Below are 18094 nucleotides of genomic sequence, written 5' to 3' on the forward strand. Positions count from 1 at the left end.
TCCAATTTACCACTTTTGAAGCTTAGTGCATCTGGCTCAGTGACAGACCTTCAATCCCCTGTTGGAAAACCTCTTTCTCAAATTTCTTGTTACACTTTGTAAGTTCCTGGTTTTAAATACTTTGGCAGAAATGTACATTTTACAAGTTCTATGTCTTGTCCCTGCCTTCCCCATCTTCTCAACCTTCAGATCACTTATTCTATTCTGGAAGACCGCAGCGGGGACCATGCTCTGTTCCACATAGACCCCCAAACAGGCAACATCTACACTGCATCGCTGTTCGACCGGGAGGTAAAAACTTCCTACTTGCTGGAGGTGAAGTCTTCTGATGGTTCAGAGTCTGCTCGCCCTGGAAAACATGGACAGCCCAACTCTGGTAGGTGTAATAGAAGTAGTCCTCATAGGACCATTGCTAGACGTGCCCACAGACTTCTGTGTCCATTTATGGCCATGTTTTATGGAGAGAGGCCGCCCGTCCTGGGTTTGATTCAAAGATACATGATTTACTGCAGTCAAAACGATGCACCAATCAGCATGCTGAAAGCCATTCACTGGCTGCAAACTGGGAGGCAGTTATAGAATGCTATACTCTGATTGGTAGATATCTCCAGCCACGCACCAATCAGCATGCTGACAGTCATTCTTTGTCTTGTGGATAGAGTGAGCGTTATAACCTTGTGGTGCTGTAAACAGTTTGTCCAATTCAAGTAATTGGAAATAAATGATAAACCTTAATGTACACTCTAGCATGAGCACTCCAAAGATGTACGCTTCAGGCTCGCTCAGACACCTCTGTGTAGCGCAGGAAGAGCGCGGCACATTGGAAATTCACCACGCCTCAATAGTTACATATTAATCTGATGTTTTAAATTCCATTACAGAAATATCACTTACAGTAGCATATTGCAGACAGATAAGGCTTTAGAACTATTGAATGAAGTAAATATAATACAGACAGTGACGCTCTCTCTCAATTGCCATTGGGCATGGTAATAGGGCTCGGTAAACAACGGCGTTGCCAATAACTGCTGCAAGTGAGCGGGCAAGCGCATGTCAGCTGTTATCTGTCCGCAAAAACTGGGCTCCTAGAGGCTGGAATATTATTGGTTGCTGTAGGCCGCTGCGTGACATTCTGCATTGTCCTATGGTATTAAGAAGATGTATCAATCTATAGAAAGCCAATCATATTCTACAGATATTGCCCAATCATATTCTACAGATATTGCCCAATCATATTCTACAGATATTGCCCAATCATATTCTACAGATATTGCCCAATCATATTTTACAGATATTGCCGCTCTCTTTATTGTAGCCAGCGTGCCAGCCGCTGGTATCTGGCAGTTGGCACACCGGTGAACATGGACGAGCAAGCATCTCACAAGCTTGTGCGTCCATTGCCGAGAATAGGGCGCGCGAACATCTCTGACATTTGCCTATGCGGGCTGGCGATCGGAGTGGCGGCAGCCGCTCAGATGAGAGCGGCTCTATCTGTAGCTACCACCAGTAAATAGAACTATCATTAGTAAATCGTCCCCTCTGTTACCATGGGTTTTGGACATATTCGCTCAAGCACCAGTACACATCCATTTTGAATACATTGAACTAATGAGAAGCGGGACACTAAGCCAGCCGAAGGTGCGTGGGTGAAATTTGGGGGTGTGACCTAGTACCTAGCAACAAGAGGGTGTGGTCTATACTCACACCACTTCCACCACGTCACGCCCCATTTTGGCCATGCCCCCAGCCCCTCTGCCTGCAGGAATAATAGAAACAGAGTCTATTCATGGGTGACACATTAACTTGAAGTAATAGCACATTCTAATCATATCTTGGGCCCACATTAAGGGCCTGAGGGGCAGATTTATTAAGCTCAGAGAAGTTATAAACTGTCTGGTTTTTATCACCGACCAATCAGCTCCTACCTGTGAAGCTACATTTTTGGTTTGAAAAATGACAGGTAAGAGCTGATTGGCCGGTGATAAAAACTAAAGTTTATCACTTCACCGAGCTTAATAAATCTGCCCCTGATTCTGGTAAGCTTGGTAAGCACCAGAGAGCGCGCCACCCCACCGAATACCCCCCGTCCCGTCGTCATTTCCCCTTGAAAGGCACATCCCCTCACATAGCACCGCATGCAGGAGATCGCTGACCATCAAATGATTTCTCCTGCCATCGCAAATAAAAGTTAGTCTCAACTGACTTTTATTTCCAGGTGCCGGGACGAAGACAGGGCGGGCGGCTGATGTCATGTGACGTCAGCCACCCAATCCCAGCAGGTATCGGCCCGTCTGCGTACCACATGGCAATGACCAGCAACACTAGACTTTCCCATGGCCCAGCACCGCCACTGCCCCTGTCTCTCCCTCCTGCATGTGCCCCAGAATATGCCCCTAAATATATGAGATTTATGATAAATGGGCCCCTTGTAGATAGAACATACACAGCTCCAGTGGCGGAACTACCGAGGGTGCAGGGGTTGCAGCTGCTATGGGGCTCGGCGGCTGGGGGGCCCCCGTGGACAGCAGGCAGTCCCCTGCACCCTCAGTAGCTTCATTATTTTATCATAGAGCCGCCGCGGCCACCTGCTTCAGGGCACCGTCGCCACAGCAACGAGAGTAAGGAGCCAGGTGGGGGTTGCGCTGTGGGGAAGGAGTCGGTGGGGGGTACCAGTGTGCAGCACCGTGCAGTAGGAGCCAGACGAGGGGTGGCAGCATGCGGAAGGAGCCAGGCAGGGTTGGCCTGGGGTGGGGGGGGGGGGTGTGTGTGTGTGTGGTGCCGTCACCGTGTGTGAGAAGCCAAACAGGAAACAGGGAGAGAAACAGGAGTGATGCGCACAAAGCCTGCTGGTGCCCGCCCCGCATCCTGCTTGACCTGCGGTGCCAGCTCAGTGTGCCCGGGACAGAAAGTATGGGAGAAGTCCTGCCGGCTGCTGCTGCTGGTGAGATGGGCTACTGCGCATAAACATGTTGCAGCAGCAACAGATGCAGTATGATTATATTGAAATAATAAGTTAAAAATGTTTTATTTACTTTTTATTTTATGTGTTTATCTGTGTTTATGTCGTCATTTTTTTATGTGTTTATGAGGCTGTGAGTATTGGCATAGTTTGTAATGGGCGGTACGGTGTGCTGCATAATGTGTATGGGGCCTTGCAGTGTGTCGCATAATGTGTAAGGGTATTACGTTGTGTTGCATATTGTGTAAGGGGCAGGGCCGGTGCCACCACTAGGCAGCCTTAGGCATTTGCCTAGGGCGCTGCCACAGGAGGGCAGTCACTTGGGAGCATTCTCCCCCCCCCCCCCATGGAGCGACACTGCGGCCATCGCCGTATCTCCCGCCGCTTCTCAAACACCCCCCACACACACACACACACGAGGCACTCCGGTCCCTTGCACCGGCCCTGGTAAGGGGCATTGCGGTGTGTTGCATAATGTCTAAGGGACATTGCGGTGTGTTGCATAATGTATAATGGTATTACGGTGTGTTGCATAATGTATAAGGGTATTACGGTGTGTTGCATATTGTGTAAGGGTATTACGGTGTGTTGCATTGCATATTGTGTAAGGGGCATTGCGGTGTGTTGCATAATGTGTAAGGGGCATTGCGGTGTGTAGCATAATGTGTATGGGGCCTTGTGTATGGGTTCTAGGCAGGTCCTTCTCCATATTGCAGAGAAAAGGCGCGCTTACATGCTCTATTTCTACCAAAAGGCTTTTAGGATACAGAAAACAGTCATTTGCAAGTCATATTAATTTGGGTTCTAAAAACAATGGACATATTTTTCCTTTAATAATGCTGATGTTGGGAGGGGCTGAATTTGCCGACGGCATTATGTAGGAAGGGGGGGGGGGGGGGGTGGAGGTTTAAAACACATTCGTCTTAAAGTCGCCATTAAAATGGAAAGTATAGAAGTTGCATTCCTATAATGACATTGCTAATAATAAAATATATACGTGCAGACAGCAAAGTAAATCTAGACCATTGCTGTGCTGCAGGCTACACAGATAAATACTGTGCATATATAATGGTGTTTAGCTGCAGCTATATATCCGTCTGGAGGGAGGTAGATGTCGAGGGAATTTATCCCATCTAAATGGTATTATTGGGGCATCAGACCCAAAATAAAAAGCCACTGACATCAGAAATCAGTTCTACCCATGTTAACTGTGGAAGGGAATTGATCATGACGTTCATTTCATCTTCAAGAGCTTTTGGAATAATGCGGCTGTATAAATTGTTCCCAGCCTGGAGGGTTTGTTCCTCTATCGTCTGCATATTAGTTTTCATTTACCGCTCGTCTCGGCAGGCCCAGGAATTGTAGCTGACATAAGTGGCTCATTCAAGTATTTTAATTTCCTGCCTCTTGTCTCTCTAGACACGGCGTACGTGCGCATTTTTATCAGCGATGTCAACGATAACCAGCCGTCCTTCACTCAGAGCGCCTATTATGTGAACGTGGATGAGGATCGGGATGTCGGATCCGTCGTGGTGACCGTGAGCGCCAATGACCCCGATGAAGGTGGCTCCGACTTATGATATTTATCTTTTATTCTTGTTGTTGTGGTTCCTGCTTAGGCGTTCGTGGTTATAAATGTCTAGCTCCGATCTGGTACCTTGTACGCCCTTTCACATTAGCCCCAATCAGGGAACCAATAGGCGGACTTCTCCACTTATCACTGCATCATGCGTAGACCCATAGGAAAGTTTTTACGCAATGCAAAAGTTTTGAAAACACTGAGTTGTACCTATTATATACAGTTGTGTACTATGCTCACATTACAATATAATGCTGAACTCACACTCTATAATGCAGTAATAATGTATTTATTTATTATTTATTACCAGTTATTTATATAGCGCACACATATCCTGCAGCGCTTTACAGAGAATATTTGAACATTCACATCAGTCCCTGCCCCAGTGGAGCTTTCACTCTATGGCCCTTATTCTGGTTGACACACAGCGCCACCACCCCCCCCCCCCCCCCCTTAGCAGGCCAAATTCGGCCGCACGCCTGCGAATGGATGTTTTACATTAACATCCTTTTCGCAGCCTCTGGGGAAACACCCACATAATTCGATGGTCGCCAACCATCGAATGATGTGGAGGGTACACACAAAACGAAAACATTCTAAGGTGTCTTAGTTTTGCATGTATTCCTAAGGAGAAAATGGCGGCACCGATGTCACAGGGTGATTTCCATGGGAACGCCTATGAAACGCTGGGCATTCCCATGGGTGCTACTAACCGCTGCCACCCCATGCCCTCCGGCCTCAATGGCAGAAATGCACATGCGCAGATAATAAACATTGCATGCAAGGAAACAAACCAGAATAACCCCCAATATTCCCTATCACATGTACACACATTAATTATTGGGTTAATTTTGTTGGGAGCCAATTAACCTACCTGTATATTTTTGTATTGTGGGAGGAAAGCGAAGTACCCGGAGGAAACCCACACAAGCACGGGGGGAATACACAATTCCAGTTAGGTGAAATAATCTGGTTCTGATTCTGATTACCGACATAGGTGTTCTAAGTAGGCCTTCTATATCTATTGCTATGAATAGTCCCGGCCACGCTAAAACCTTCTATTCTTCTATAGGCATGAATGCGAACATCAGGTATCAAATCACAGCGGGCAACATTGGGGGTGTTCTGGATGTGAACCCAGAAACGGGATCCATATTGGTTGTTCACCCCCTGGATTACGAAGGCGTTAAGGTCTATGTCCTCACTTTGTTGGCGTCGGACGGGAAGTGGGAGGATTATGCTACAGTGACCATCAATGTCTTAAACCAAAATGACGAAGCTCCGGTCTTTTCTCTAAATGAGTACCGGGGACTGATATCAGAGGAACTGGTTGAGCTACCAACTTTTGTGCTGCAGGTGAGAATATACTCCTGTACAGTGCAGGTTACTCGTCTAAATGTAGCCATTACATAGAAATTCATTGGTGTTACATAAGTGTCTAATAATTTGATTATGATCATGTTTAATCTTTTTAATTTTTTGTATCCACAGTGGGACTTTTATGGAAATTGTATTTAATAAACCTTATTAGGGTGTTGGGCCAGGACATCGCACAGATAGAAGAGTTATGGGTCATGGCATCACACCGATAGAATAGTGCTGGGCATGACATCACACAAATAGAAAAGTGTTGTGTCCTGACATCAAACAGATAGAAGAGTGCTGGGTCATGAAATCACCCAGATAGAAGAGTGCTGGGTCGTGAAATCACCCAGATAGAAGAGTGTTGAATCATGATATCTCATACTGTGCCCAGTACCATTTCCTTTCTAAAACTGTAAGACTTTCTCAGATGTCTCAATCATCCAATAGCAGCTTGAGCAGATACTTTGTTTTTGTTTTAAGTCCCATCACATTTTCCTTGATAAAGTGTTTCTTGTACAAATATACAAGTGCTCAGTACTACTTCTATACCCATCTAGAACTCAGCTGCCTGCTTGCCATGTATTTTTGAAAGTGAACTCCAATCTGTGAGCCATTTATCTGGAATAATCAAAGTAGACCTACTGTAATTCATGGCTACTGAAAACGACCTCCCACTTACAGTGTATTTTAAATGATCGGTTATGACTTTAACTTTTACAAGTCAGAGCTGGGTCAACTCCCTAGGCAAGATCAATAATAACTTTCCCTGCTATAAATGGAGCGCAGTACAGTAGAACGCAATGCAATCATTGTAAGAGGGTTCATTTTAGATAATAATTTATTCATTTATTCAAATTTATGCATATATTAGAATAATATCCAATAAACTGGTTTCACGTTAATCAATATTTCTTCTTTTCGCGGCCCAGGTTTCAGCCACTGATCCAGATCACGATGAACAGGGTGGCTTGAAGTACTCGCTACATGGAACCGGTGCCGAGAACATATTTACCATCAATGAGAAGACTGGAAGCATATTTGCAATGGAAACCCTGGACCGTGAGGAACACTCAATTTGGAGATTCGTGGCACTTGCCACTGATGACGAAGGGGATGGACTCACAGGATTCACAGATGTAATCATTTATGTACAGGACATCAATGATAATGCTCCCAAGTTCATCTGTCCATTAAACATTTGCAATGCTAGTGTGGTAGAACATGCACCACCAAACACCTCGGTTATGGAGATGGCTGCTGTAGATCTAGATGATAAAAATCAGGGTCTAAATGCCATTTTGACCTATTCCATAGTGCCTGATCCATTAAATTTGTTGAGCTTAGAAAGGTTTGGCATTAATCGCAGTACTGGTTCCATTTATACAGCCCAAGGTAATCTCGATAGAGAAGAGAATGACTCCTTCTTCATTGTGGTTGAAGTTCGAGATGGCGGTGGACTTTCCACCACTGGTACGGCAACTGTCACAATATTAGACATTAATGACAATGCCCCAACATTTACTAAGGATACCTGGACTGCGGTCATCTTGGAATCCAGTGAAGTCAACTCTAATGTCCTTCAGGTCTTTGCAACAGACATGGATATTGGGGACAATGCTTTGCTAACCTTTAGTATCATTGATGGAGATCCAGATCAGAAGTTTTCCATTGAAAACACTAGGAAAAATCATCAGGCGGAAATAAAATTGAAAAAAAAATTAGACTATGAGAACCCCCAAGAACGTTTGTTTAACCTCACAATTAAGGTGGAAGATCCAAATTTCTCCAGCATTTCACAGTGTATCATTGAATTACAAGACTGCAATGACCACTCTCCTGTATTCAGTCCTTCACTGGTGCACGTGGTCCCTTTTTATGAAAATATAACTGTAGGGAGTTTAATCACACAAGTCACTGCATCTGATGCAGATTCTGGGGAAAATGGACAAATTACTTACAGTATTAGACCCGATTCTGATGCTCTTGGTGAATTTTCTGTTGACCAAGTTGGCTCTGTTATGGTGACGAAATCCCTGGACCGCGAAGTCCTTTCTCAATACACCCTTGTCATTTTGGCTACTGATGAGGGTTCTCCACCACAAACTGGCACAGCGACTGTGTTTCTTGAGCTACTGGATGTTAATGATAATGGCCCAATGTTTGAAGGCATATATAAGCCTGTAGTTTGGGAGAATGCACCCTGGCCTCAGACTATACATGTGAATGAGAGCTCCATCTTATTGCATGCTGTAGACCTGGACTCATTGGAGAACGGCCCACCCTTTCGTTTCTCTCTGCCTGTTAACAAGCAGAATTTTTCCGACTTCCTTCTGGTGGATCATGGGAATAGCACAGCCTCAATTCAGACCCAGAGAGGCTTTGATAGAGAACAAGAGAAAGAGTTTCACCTCCCTGTGATTATAACAGATAGCGGGAATCCACCGATGAGTGCCACAAACATGCTGACTATAACTATCGGTGATGAGAATGATAATGGTCACGTAGGAGGCCACAAGGAAATCTACATTTACACCCATGGAGGTTAGTAAGAGCATTCATTTAGTACAAGAGTATTCCAAATCCCCCAAAAAACTCATCATATAAGGAATATATTATAACTGTGCTATCCAATAGATTAAGCAGCCACCAATATTGATTTGGTATTATGGATTTTGGTCACGGAGGTCCACACTACAACCATGCTTTAATTTGTTAGCATTTGAAGATACTATATAATGTTCATAACTAGTCAGACTGTTATGTCCATGGCACTGACTAATTCATCCTCTTCAAGGGATGACAAGTCAATCACCATTAATATCAGAGAGTACAACATCTGATTACTATGGAGAAGAAAGGTGGACACACAGATTGCTGAGGTTCTTGGCTAAAAAAAAAAAATTGCAAGCACATTATCATGTTACTGAGGCTGAATGATGGTGGAAAGAGGAAGGGGTCCACGGAGAAGGTTAGGAGGAAGAGGGATAGAGGTGGTATGGGGAGAAGGAGTAAGGTAGATTAGAATATAGGCCCTTATTCTGAACAGTGCGGTTATATCCGCGTGCGTTCGGGCCGCCGATGTTTTGGGTCTGCACATGTGCAGAGGCGTCTCTGCGCATGTGCGAGCGGGGCGTACGGCCAAATCCCGCATGATATGTGAACACTCCGAACAGGGGGTGGAGAGGGGCGTGAAGGGCTATTTAGGCTCATTACCATATGCATACGCCCCGCGTTTCATGGGCGTTTCCATGCAAACGCTGGGCGTACGTATGGTAATGCACTCGTGACGCACGTGTAGGGGGCGGACATATGAAATCGCCGGATGTCAGCTGCCTGCCCAGATCCCTGCTTTTGCACGGAAAAATGCCCGTGTGGTCTGAGGTTGCGGGAGCTGGTGGAGCACTTGGTCCTGCATTCGATGGTCAGCGACCATCGAATGATGGGGGAGGTTCCCTGAGATGGAGGAGGCGTATTCCGTGAAAAATACACGTGCGGTCCGTTCGGCCAGCTTCTTACCGCATACGGATGGAGTTGGCGATCCGTATGGAAGGCGGGGTTTCGCACGCACGGTCCTGGCCGCATATTTGGCTCCGGCCACACCGATCAGAATAAGGGCCATAGTGAGAAGAAAGAGGAAGGATATAGGTGGAGGATATAGAATGAGAACCTTCATAGTGCAGAATCTGCAGAACTGATCCATTTTAGTGAAGGGAAGAGCTAATAATATGGATGTAGGAAAAGAAGTTGGCATCAGATACCCAAGGCAGTTAAGTAGCTGTGCCATATGTAACTAGGATGCTCTCTGTTTAGTATGGCGGTCACTAGGATGCTCTCTGTTTAGTGTGGCGGTCACTAGGATGCTCTCTTTTTAGTGTGGCGGTCACTAGGAAGCTCTCTGTTTAGTGTGGCGGTGACTAGAATGCTATCTGTTTAGTGTGGCGTCACTAGAATGCTCTCTGTGTGGCGGTTACTAGGATGCTCTCTGTTAAGTGTTGCGGTCACTAGGATGCTCTCTGTTAAGTGTTGCGGTCACTAGGAAGCTCTCTGTTTAGTGTGCCGGTCACTAGAAAGCTCTCTGTTTAGTGTGGCGGTCACTAGAAAGCTCTCTGTGCAGTGTTACGGTCACTAGGATACTGTTTTCTTTAAAGGTGCCCACAGACGCATCAATTATCGAATGCATTTTGTACTGTTTAAGTACAAAACGCATCTTATGTACAATTATCGGGTGGTGTTTATGGGCTTGTGCGATGCGATGCGCGTTCCCGGGAGCCGATATTGTATGTCTAAAAAAGTACATGCTGCACGTACTTTTTAGACTACATCTAATAAATTAACATTACAAACATGGGTTCATCACATCGCATCGCATGCATCCAAGTGCACATCGCATCGCAAGCTGAAAGAAAAATTGTATAGAACCATTGTACAGTCAAAAACACATAGCACAGTAAAATTGATGCTACTGTGGGCACCTTTACAGTCACTTTTATTATGTTTTGCATATCGGTCACTAGGTTGCTCCTTGTATGATGGTCACCAGGATGCCCACTGTATTGTGTGTGTGTTTGTCATTCACTAATACCCTCTATGGCAGGGATGGGGAACCTTCTGCCCGCCAGCTTTTGTTGAACTACACATCCCAGCATGCCCTGCAACAGTTGTAGCATGGCCACATAGCAAAACTGTAACAAGGCATGCTGGGATGTGTAGTTCCACAACAGCTGGAGGGCCGAAGGTTCCCCATCCTTGCTCTATGGTATGGCGGGCCCTAGAATGCACTCTGCACTGCTCTATTCTTTCAGACCAGGAGCTTAGCAAGTCAAGACAAAAGGCTGGTCTATTGAGAACCTTTAATATTTGGACTGCTCCCTAGGGTGTTGGCAGCCACCATTAAGGACACCCAATGTTTATATGTAACTATATGTAATGTCAAAGCCTGACCCCCCCCCACCCCCCCCCCCCCCCCCCCCCAAAAAAAAAAAAAAGAAGAAGCTTTGGACCATAAGTTGGAGTTCCAATCCACTCTACTATCATTGCAGTAAATAACAAGCTCAAAGTTTACTGGCCTTCAGGGTGCAGGGTGGTCCTTGAGTCAAGGGTCATTGGATGCTCTTAACTCATTTGCACAACCTTCACCCATGGTGGCTGTGCCTCTGCTCTTGGGCATGTGTCCTGTAGTGCCACCTAGAGCACAAGGATGAGAGGTGGTACGGTTGCTGCCCTAGCGCAATAGGTTCAATATGTTCAATAGGTGCCTGGACAGGCGCTCCGCTACCCAGAGAAGCGTATGTTCTGCTTCTTCACGTTTGCCATAGTCTGCCGGCCCAAGGGGCACATGCACAATCCTGTGGCACTGAGCCCACACATTATTATATGGGCAAGTATTGGTACAATATGTGGTACACTTAGCTTGGCCAGACAATACCGCAGACATATATGTGAGATAAGTTGGCTCTGTGAAAACTATGGGTTTTTCCCTCTATGGTAGAGTTTATAAATCACCGCAGCCGTGCAAATTATTTTCTGTTTTATTTTCTACCCCCCTGAGCTTTTGCCATTTTAAATATGTAAAACAGATCTAGCAAATAAATCGCCTGGGCGAGCGTTCAGCTCCTTCTAGAAAATAACATGACTTATTTAATTCCTCATCCTATGCCCCATACATCCAGCTGGCATTTTAAATTATATCGTCTTTTTTTCCCTTGCCTTGTGAATCACCTAAAATAACGGCTCCCTCATCTCATTCCTCTCTCCTTGTTCCAATACATGACAGTGAAATGCTGGATTTCTGTGTCCCAAATGCATTATTTTGCATTTATTGGCATTCAAATGTAGCGGTCACCCTTTCAGTCGTTTCTCTAATTTACTGAAACCATTAATCTTGATGTTTCACTCCCCTGGAACGTCAGCCCTGCTCCAAGGATATATTTACTCTAATGGTTGGAGACTGCTATAATGTTATTCAGTTTTTGAACTGTACTTGAAGCTGATTATACGCAAGACAAACACAACACGGCAAAAAAAAACATTTTCTTTTTAAAAATAAAGGTCAGCTTACCAGCGACGTGTTTGCTTTAGAGTTTTGACGCCCCATCTGAAGCTAACAAAAGCGTGTAAGGTTAAGAAGGCGGAATAAGCAACAAAAACAAAACCACAAAACAACAACTAAAAGTACATACTGTACGCATATAAACTGCATTCATAGAATCTTTTAGTTAAGTAGGTTAATGGCATGTAAAATACATGCGCTGCGGATCTTTAGACGTAAACATGGATTGTTTGTGACAGAATTAGCCGTAAGTAACCAGTTTCAGGAGCGGACATTGATCGGAATTAATATTTATATAATGGGGCCTCTTTTTGTTACCACAATGCTTTCATGCTTTGTTAGGTTGATAAATTTAGGAAGATGGGAGAAGAACCGGTTAGAATAATTAACGTTATTGAATTCAGAGTTGTTTTATGTCCGGGTGCTATAATATTATTATCATTACGATGGCATAAATGACTTTTTACTGCTTGTTTTGCTCTTTTTTTACTAAAGTGTCTGGTAAACCAGAACACATATAGTAACATGGTAATGGAGATAGTAGGGTGTAAATAAGATGAAGAATGAGAGATTTTGAGCCCTTCCGGGTGGCGAGCTGTGTCGCTGGTAGAGAGTACGATACATTGAAAGGCGCATGTCCGCCAACATAGGAGACAGCACCTGCCTTAGGGAAAGTTTGGATGGTAAAACCAATGGTGTGACTAAATACATTGATGATTGCAAATGACCCCAATATTTTGTTGTTTCCTCTGCATAGCGTCTTCATCCCAGGCTGAAATTGGGAAGGTCTTTGCTCCAGATGAAGACGACTGGAATAATAAAACCTATACAGCTGCCTTGGAGATGCCTGCGTAAGCTCCATACTGCAACTCACGCTCACAGAGGGAGTGATTCATGTCCACACAAATCATGTGCTACTTCCACTCCGCTAGATACTGCTTATCAGCTCCTCCCCCTCAGCTACATACCTGTCATCAGCTCCTCCACCTCAGCTAAATACCTCTCATCAGCTCCTCCCCTCAGTTAATATATACCTTTCATCAGCTCCTCCACCTCAGCTAAATACCTCTCATCAGCTCCTCCCCTCAGTTAATATAAACCTCTCATCAGCTCCTCCCCCTAAGCTCAAACCTCTCATAGACTCCTCTCCCTAAGCTCCAAACCTCTCATTAACTCCTCCCCTCAGCAAGAAACCTCCCATAAACTCCACCCCCCCAGCGCAAACTTTCCATCAAATCTTCCTACTGAATATTCTTCTTCTTTAGGCACTTTCTATTGGACCATAACACGGGAAATCTGCTAATGGAGAATAGCGACCAAGGAACTTACAATCTAACAGTTATAGTTTCAGACGGTGTTTGGCCAGATGTTTTATCTACCGTGCAAATTCATGTAAAGGAGATAAAGAGCGAGGCCATCTCCAACTCCATATCTCTGGCACTAACAAGTATGGAGAGTTTTATTCTGACCCATCTTAACAACCCATTGTAAAACTTCACATTCCAACCTCAATTTTCATGTTTACTTTCTTCATCCACAACCACTTTAATTGTAAGCATGAGCTATCTCATACCCCTGGAAATTCCCTTTGGGACCAACTCCTGCCTCTAGGTTTCAGGCTCCAGACCATGAACTTACATTTTGCTTGGTAAAGCAGGACAGTAGATGAACCTGGGTGCTTGACTCATATCTATGGAAACTTCTCAAAGATTAGTCCTCATGGCAATCAAATTGGGTGGTCCTGACACCCCTGTATCCACCCCTGAACCCTCCTTTATAAAGAGGCCCTGTAGTCTATGTCCTCCTAATAGTGGGTCACGTCCCTCTGTGTTGGTTGGCCTTACCCCCTATGGTGGCTAGTCACAACTTATAATCAGGCCCACTCTGCATCTCCCAGGTGGGCCATTGATTCTTCCAGTCTGACACTGATAAGGTGCATCATTAAGTAACAGTTAAATATGAGATTGCTCCTTTCAGTTCAATTACCAAATTATTTTATGACTTTTTCCTTTGTCTTGCTCCCTGTAGAATCTTCTTACCTGCTTTTTCCTTTAATACATTGTGGGTGTTTTTTTTTTTCATTATATGCATAGAAAATGTTTAGCAGTCTCCACTAGTGGCGGATCCAGGTGGGGGCTGCATCTCAGACCAACATTCAAATAGGGGAGCCACACCATCTGCCAGTGAGTCCCAGCCGACAATGGTCCTTATTCTCATTGAGTCGGATGGCTCCGTGTGCGGTCGGACGGCTAATGTTTGGTATTTGCACATGTGCAGAGGCGTATCTGCTCATGTGCGAACGCCTCGCACGTCCGAACACGGAGTAAGGTCTGTGCAGAAAACGATTGTATGGAACCATCCGAGCAGGGGGTGGAGAGGGTCGTGAAGGGATGTTTGGGCTCATTACCATATGCATACGCCCTGCGTTTCATGGGCGTTCCCGTGAAAAAACTGGGCGTACGTATGGTAATGTGGCCGTGACGCACGTGTGGGGGGCGGACAGCTGACATAGCCAGATGTCAGCTGCCCACCCATATCACTGCTTTTTTACGGAAAAATGTCCGAGTGGTCTGGAGCACTCGGTGCTGCCTGACCGCTCGGTCCATCATTTGATGGTCGGCGACCATCGGAGGATGGGGGAGGTGTTCGCATTCGGATGGTGTGAACGATCCGTACAGTAGGCGGAGCTAAGAACACTCGGTTCCTGTCCGAAATACGCATCCGTCCCAGTCAACTAGAATACGGGCCAATGTGTGGTAGTATTTGGGGAGGGGGAACTTGGCATCCCCCATTTGAAGTTTGAACTGAGCCGCTACTGGTCTCCATGCGGTTCATTCTCTCTAAAGCATGAACTCAGCCAACATCTACAACTTTGCCAACTGACCGACTCCTCTCTAAGCAAAGACTAATACACACTGGGAAAATCCTGGGTCATTGTCCTAGGTGGAACCAAAGGATGACATTCCCTATCCCAGCCTCCAAGTGGCACACAACTATTATTACAAGCAATACATAGAGAGCCATGCAGTGGTGTAACATGTGGGCCCCATAGCAAAAGTTTGTAAGGGCCCCTATTCATCAACTAATGCTGAAAAATGTATATAGCACATGATACTTTTACAGCAGGGTTGCCGACCCTCCCGGAATTTGCGGGAGTCTCCCGAAAATCGGGTCCTTCCTCCCGGCCCCTGGAAGGGTGGGCAACCCTCCCGGAATCAGGGGAACCCCCACTGAGTCCCCCGATCGCGGCATTTATATGCCGCAATCGGCAGGTCTCAGGGGAGGGGGCGGAGCTAAAACTGCACATTCGTGTCATTTTAGCTCCGCCCCCTCCATGGATATCAGTTCTTTCGGCTATTTGCCGTAATGGGGGTGGGGCTTAATGACGTCACAGTTAAGCCCCACCCCCAAAACTCGTAATGCAAGTTTCCTCTCGGGCTTCTCCCGGAGAAGATTTTTCGAAAGTCGGCAACCCTGTTTTACAGCCTCTCAGCTCTGGGCCCCATAGCAGCTGCACCCACGGGTGTAACTACCTCAGGTGCAAGGGATGCAGCTGCTATGGGGCCCAGAGCTGAAGGGGGCCCATCTTTGCTGTCTAAGTATATGTTTTACAGACATTTATCACCACCAGTTGCTAAATAGGGGGCCCTTACAAACTTTTGCTATGGGGCCCACGATTATCTAGGTACGCCTCTGCACCCCCTGAACCTATTGTAGTTACGCCCTTGGAGCCATGTCATAAGATCACAGGATAATAATCCTACAATATTGATTAGTGTATCTGAGCCCAATGTGGTATGTACCATACTAGTTTCGTACTGACATTCTGGGCGAAATGTAATATGGTCCAAATTTGTGACTTTTGCGATTTCGCCCTTTGTTTCTTTACTGGATATATTTCTTTAGATGTCACAGCGGAAGAGTTTATACAGAGGGATCAGCTAGGGGTGAGCAAGGCCGATCAACTGCGTAAGGCCCTGGTGGAAGTCATCCCAGCTCAGCCAGGAGATGTCCAGATCTTCAGCCTGAGCAGCGAAGAGCAAGTGACGGAACTGCGACTGGCTGTCCTGAGTTCATCCTCCTCCTACTACAGAGCTGAGCAATTGCTTAGTGCGATCGTCTCACACAGAGACAAGGTGGGTTCCCAGCTCAATCCCTATCAGTTGTCTGCTAGAAGTGGTCTCGCTTGTACACATTGTGTGTCTCCATGATCTCCTGCTTTGCTGCTGGTGGAATTAAAGTTTGTTTTTTTGCATTTTCGATTGTATTGAATGTTGCCAATTAGCAACACGTAAGCCAAAATGCTATCACAATCTATAAAATAAAACCGTAGGCTTAAAAAAACAGAAGGAAACAGGCTGTGAGGTGATAGAGGGGATTGGAGAGTAATGTTCCAAAGATGCTTCATACTGTATCTGTTTATTATGATCTACCCAAAAGTTAATCAAATGGATTTAAAACCAACAAAGAGATTTATGTTAATATATATATATATATATATATATATATATATATATATAAAAAAGAAAATAATGAAACACTCACAGCAAACCCCACAAAAAAGAGTAAAAGATTAAGAAAGCCAAAAATATTGACTAGAATAAGTTTAAGGGCTTGGGAGATTTAAAGAATGAGGCCATCGGAAAATGCTGTTCTCCCATGTCTCTGACAATGTTGGGTATAGAATTAGGGAAGACAAGTAGTATTTTGGGGAGAAGGGGAGACATACTGTAAGTGTCTGGTATTAAGAGACGAGGTAAGGAAATGCAATCATTTCCAGAATGAGGAGCATGATACGTCGGCAGAGACTGGTGCACTACTGACTCAGAGAACGCTAATTCGGTGTGATGGACCCACTCTACCTGGATGAGAAGCCTACATGTAAGGAGGGACATTGTGATGTGCTCAGTCAGGCTGGCTTCAGAAGACCTGCCGAATGTGAAAGTTGTGCTTGTCACATGAATAATGCATCTGGCTGTACACAGCTGTACACCACAATACCATTTGTCTGCTGACATAAAATCTATCCTTTCACTCCAATGGCTCTTTCCCTCCTGTTTCATCGTCTTTTTCTCCCATGTCAGATCCAGGCAGCTGTGCGTACGGAGATATTCCCAGGAGGAGCCGACTTCTGCCTACGTGCAGTATGTTTGAGGGGTGGCGGGTGCACCGAACACAGCAGAATCACAGACTCCCCAAAACTTGTAGATGGGGGAAGCGCCTCCTTTGTTTCAGTCATCCACAACTTGAGTGCAGCGTGCAGGTGTCCATCGTCCGGCCGGGCTCGAAATTTCTGCAACTCTTTGCCCCAAAACCCATGTCTAAATGGTGGGACTTGTGTAGATGCTACTAGTGGATACCGGTAAGTTTGGTCATTAGTCTGTAGGAGCTGGGTATAGCCAGTCAAGGTGTAGTATTCTGACACTCTCTGACCAGTACAGTTATCAACATACTCCCAGACATGGTCCAGGGCCAGGAACCATTCCATTGTGCTGCTAGGAACCATTGCATTGTGGGGGCAGGAACCATTGCATTGAAAAAAGAAAGAGTTGTGCCGGCGCTGGCTGTTTTAGGAATAATGTAATGCACGGTTCTCAGAACAATATAACAATTTATTAATAACAATATTATAACAATATAAAAAAATATATATAAAAATATATAAAAAGGTGAATCACTTTAGTAATGAAGAATTGAAGCTAGTTATCACGGGGATAATCAAGTATTTGAGCTGGATTAGCTTGAAGTTCAATTTGTGAATAAGAGAATTTGAGCTGTATATTACCATCCCATTTGGCCCGATTTGAATGGCCTGATGCTGTGACACGATGTCCAAAAGGATGTCCTATAATTTCAAGGACTCAAGATTCCCACTAGTGTCCTCTTCTATACATCTGGATCGTTTAGGGATCGTGCAGTTATCCCACAAATGAAGCAGTCCAGGAAAAAACGAGGGTCTTTTGGGAAGAGATGGACGGGTCACTTGGCAGAGAGAATGATGGCAAAGGAACAGCGGTATTCACAGGTGCTCAACGCGTTTCCCCGGGTATCACCGGCTTCATCAGGAGCAAGTATGTTTGTGATGGGTTCAGGACATGGTTTTATACCTGATAGCTAATCAACTATGAGATTCACCTGCGTG

The 18094-nt window shown here is 45.3% G+C and overlaps 1 protein-coding gene across 1 annotated transcript in view; it reads left to right on the forward strand.

Moving 5' to 3' along the window:
- LOC146045855 (neural-cadherin-like) overlaps positions 1-18094 on the forward strand; it is a 99270-nt gene that overhangs the window by 60395 nt on the left and 20781 nt on the right. The window contains exons 15-22 of the mRNA XM_083164964.1: positions 190-376; positions 4379-4522; positions 5611-5894; positions 6833-8444; positions 12710-12803; positions 13218-13399; positions 15859-16088; positions 17037-17314. Coding sequence (XP_083021090.1) covers positions 190-376; positions 4379-4522; positions 5611-5894; positions 6833-8444; positions 12710-12803; positions 13218-13399; positions 15859-16088; positions 17037-17314 — 3011 coding nt within the window. The remainder of the gene's footprint in view (positions 1-189; positions 377-4378; positions 4523-5610; positions 5895-6832; positions 8445-12709; positions 12804-13217; positions 13400-15858; positions 16089-17036; positions 17315-18094) is intronic.

Source organism: Crinia signifera, chromosome 11 (assembly GCF_055691185.1).
Source record: "Crinia signifera chromosome 11, ASM5569118v1, whole genome shotgun sequence".
Lineage (NCBI taxonomy): Eukaryota > Metazoa > Chordata > Amphibia > Anura > Myobatrachidae > Crinia > Crinia signifera.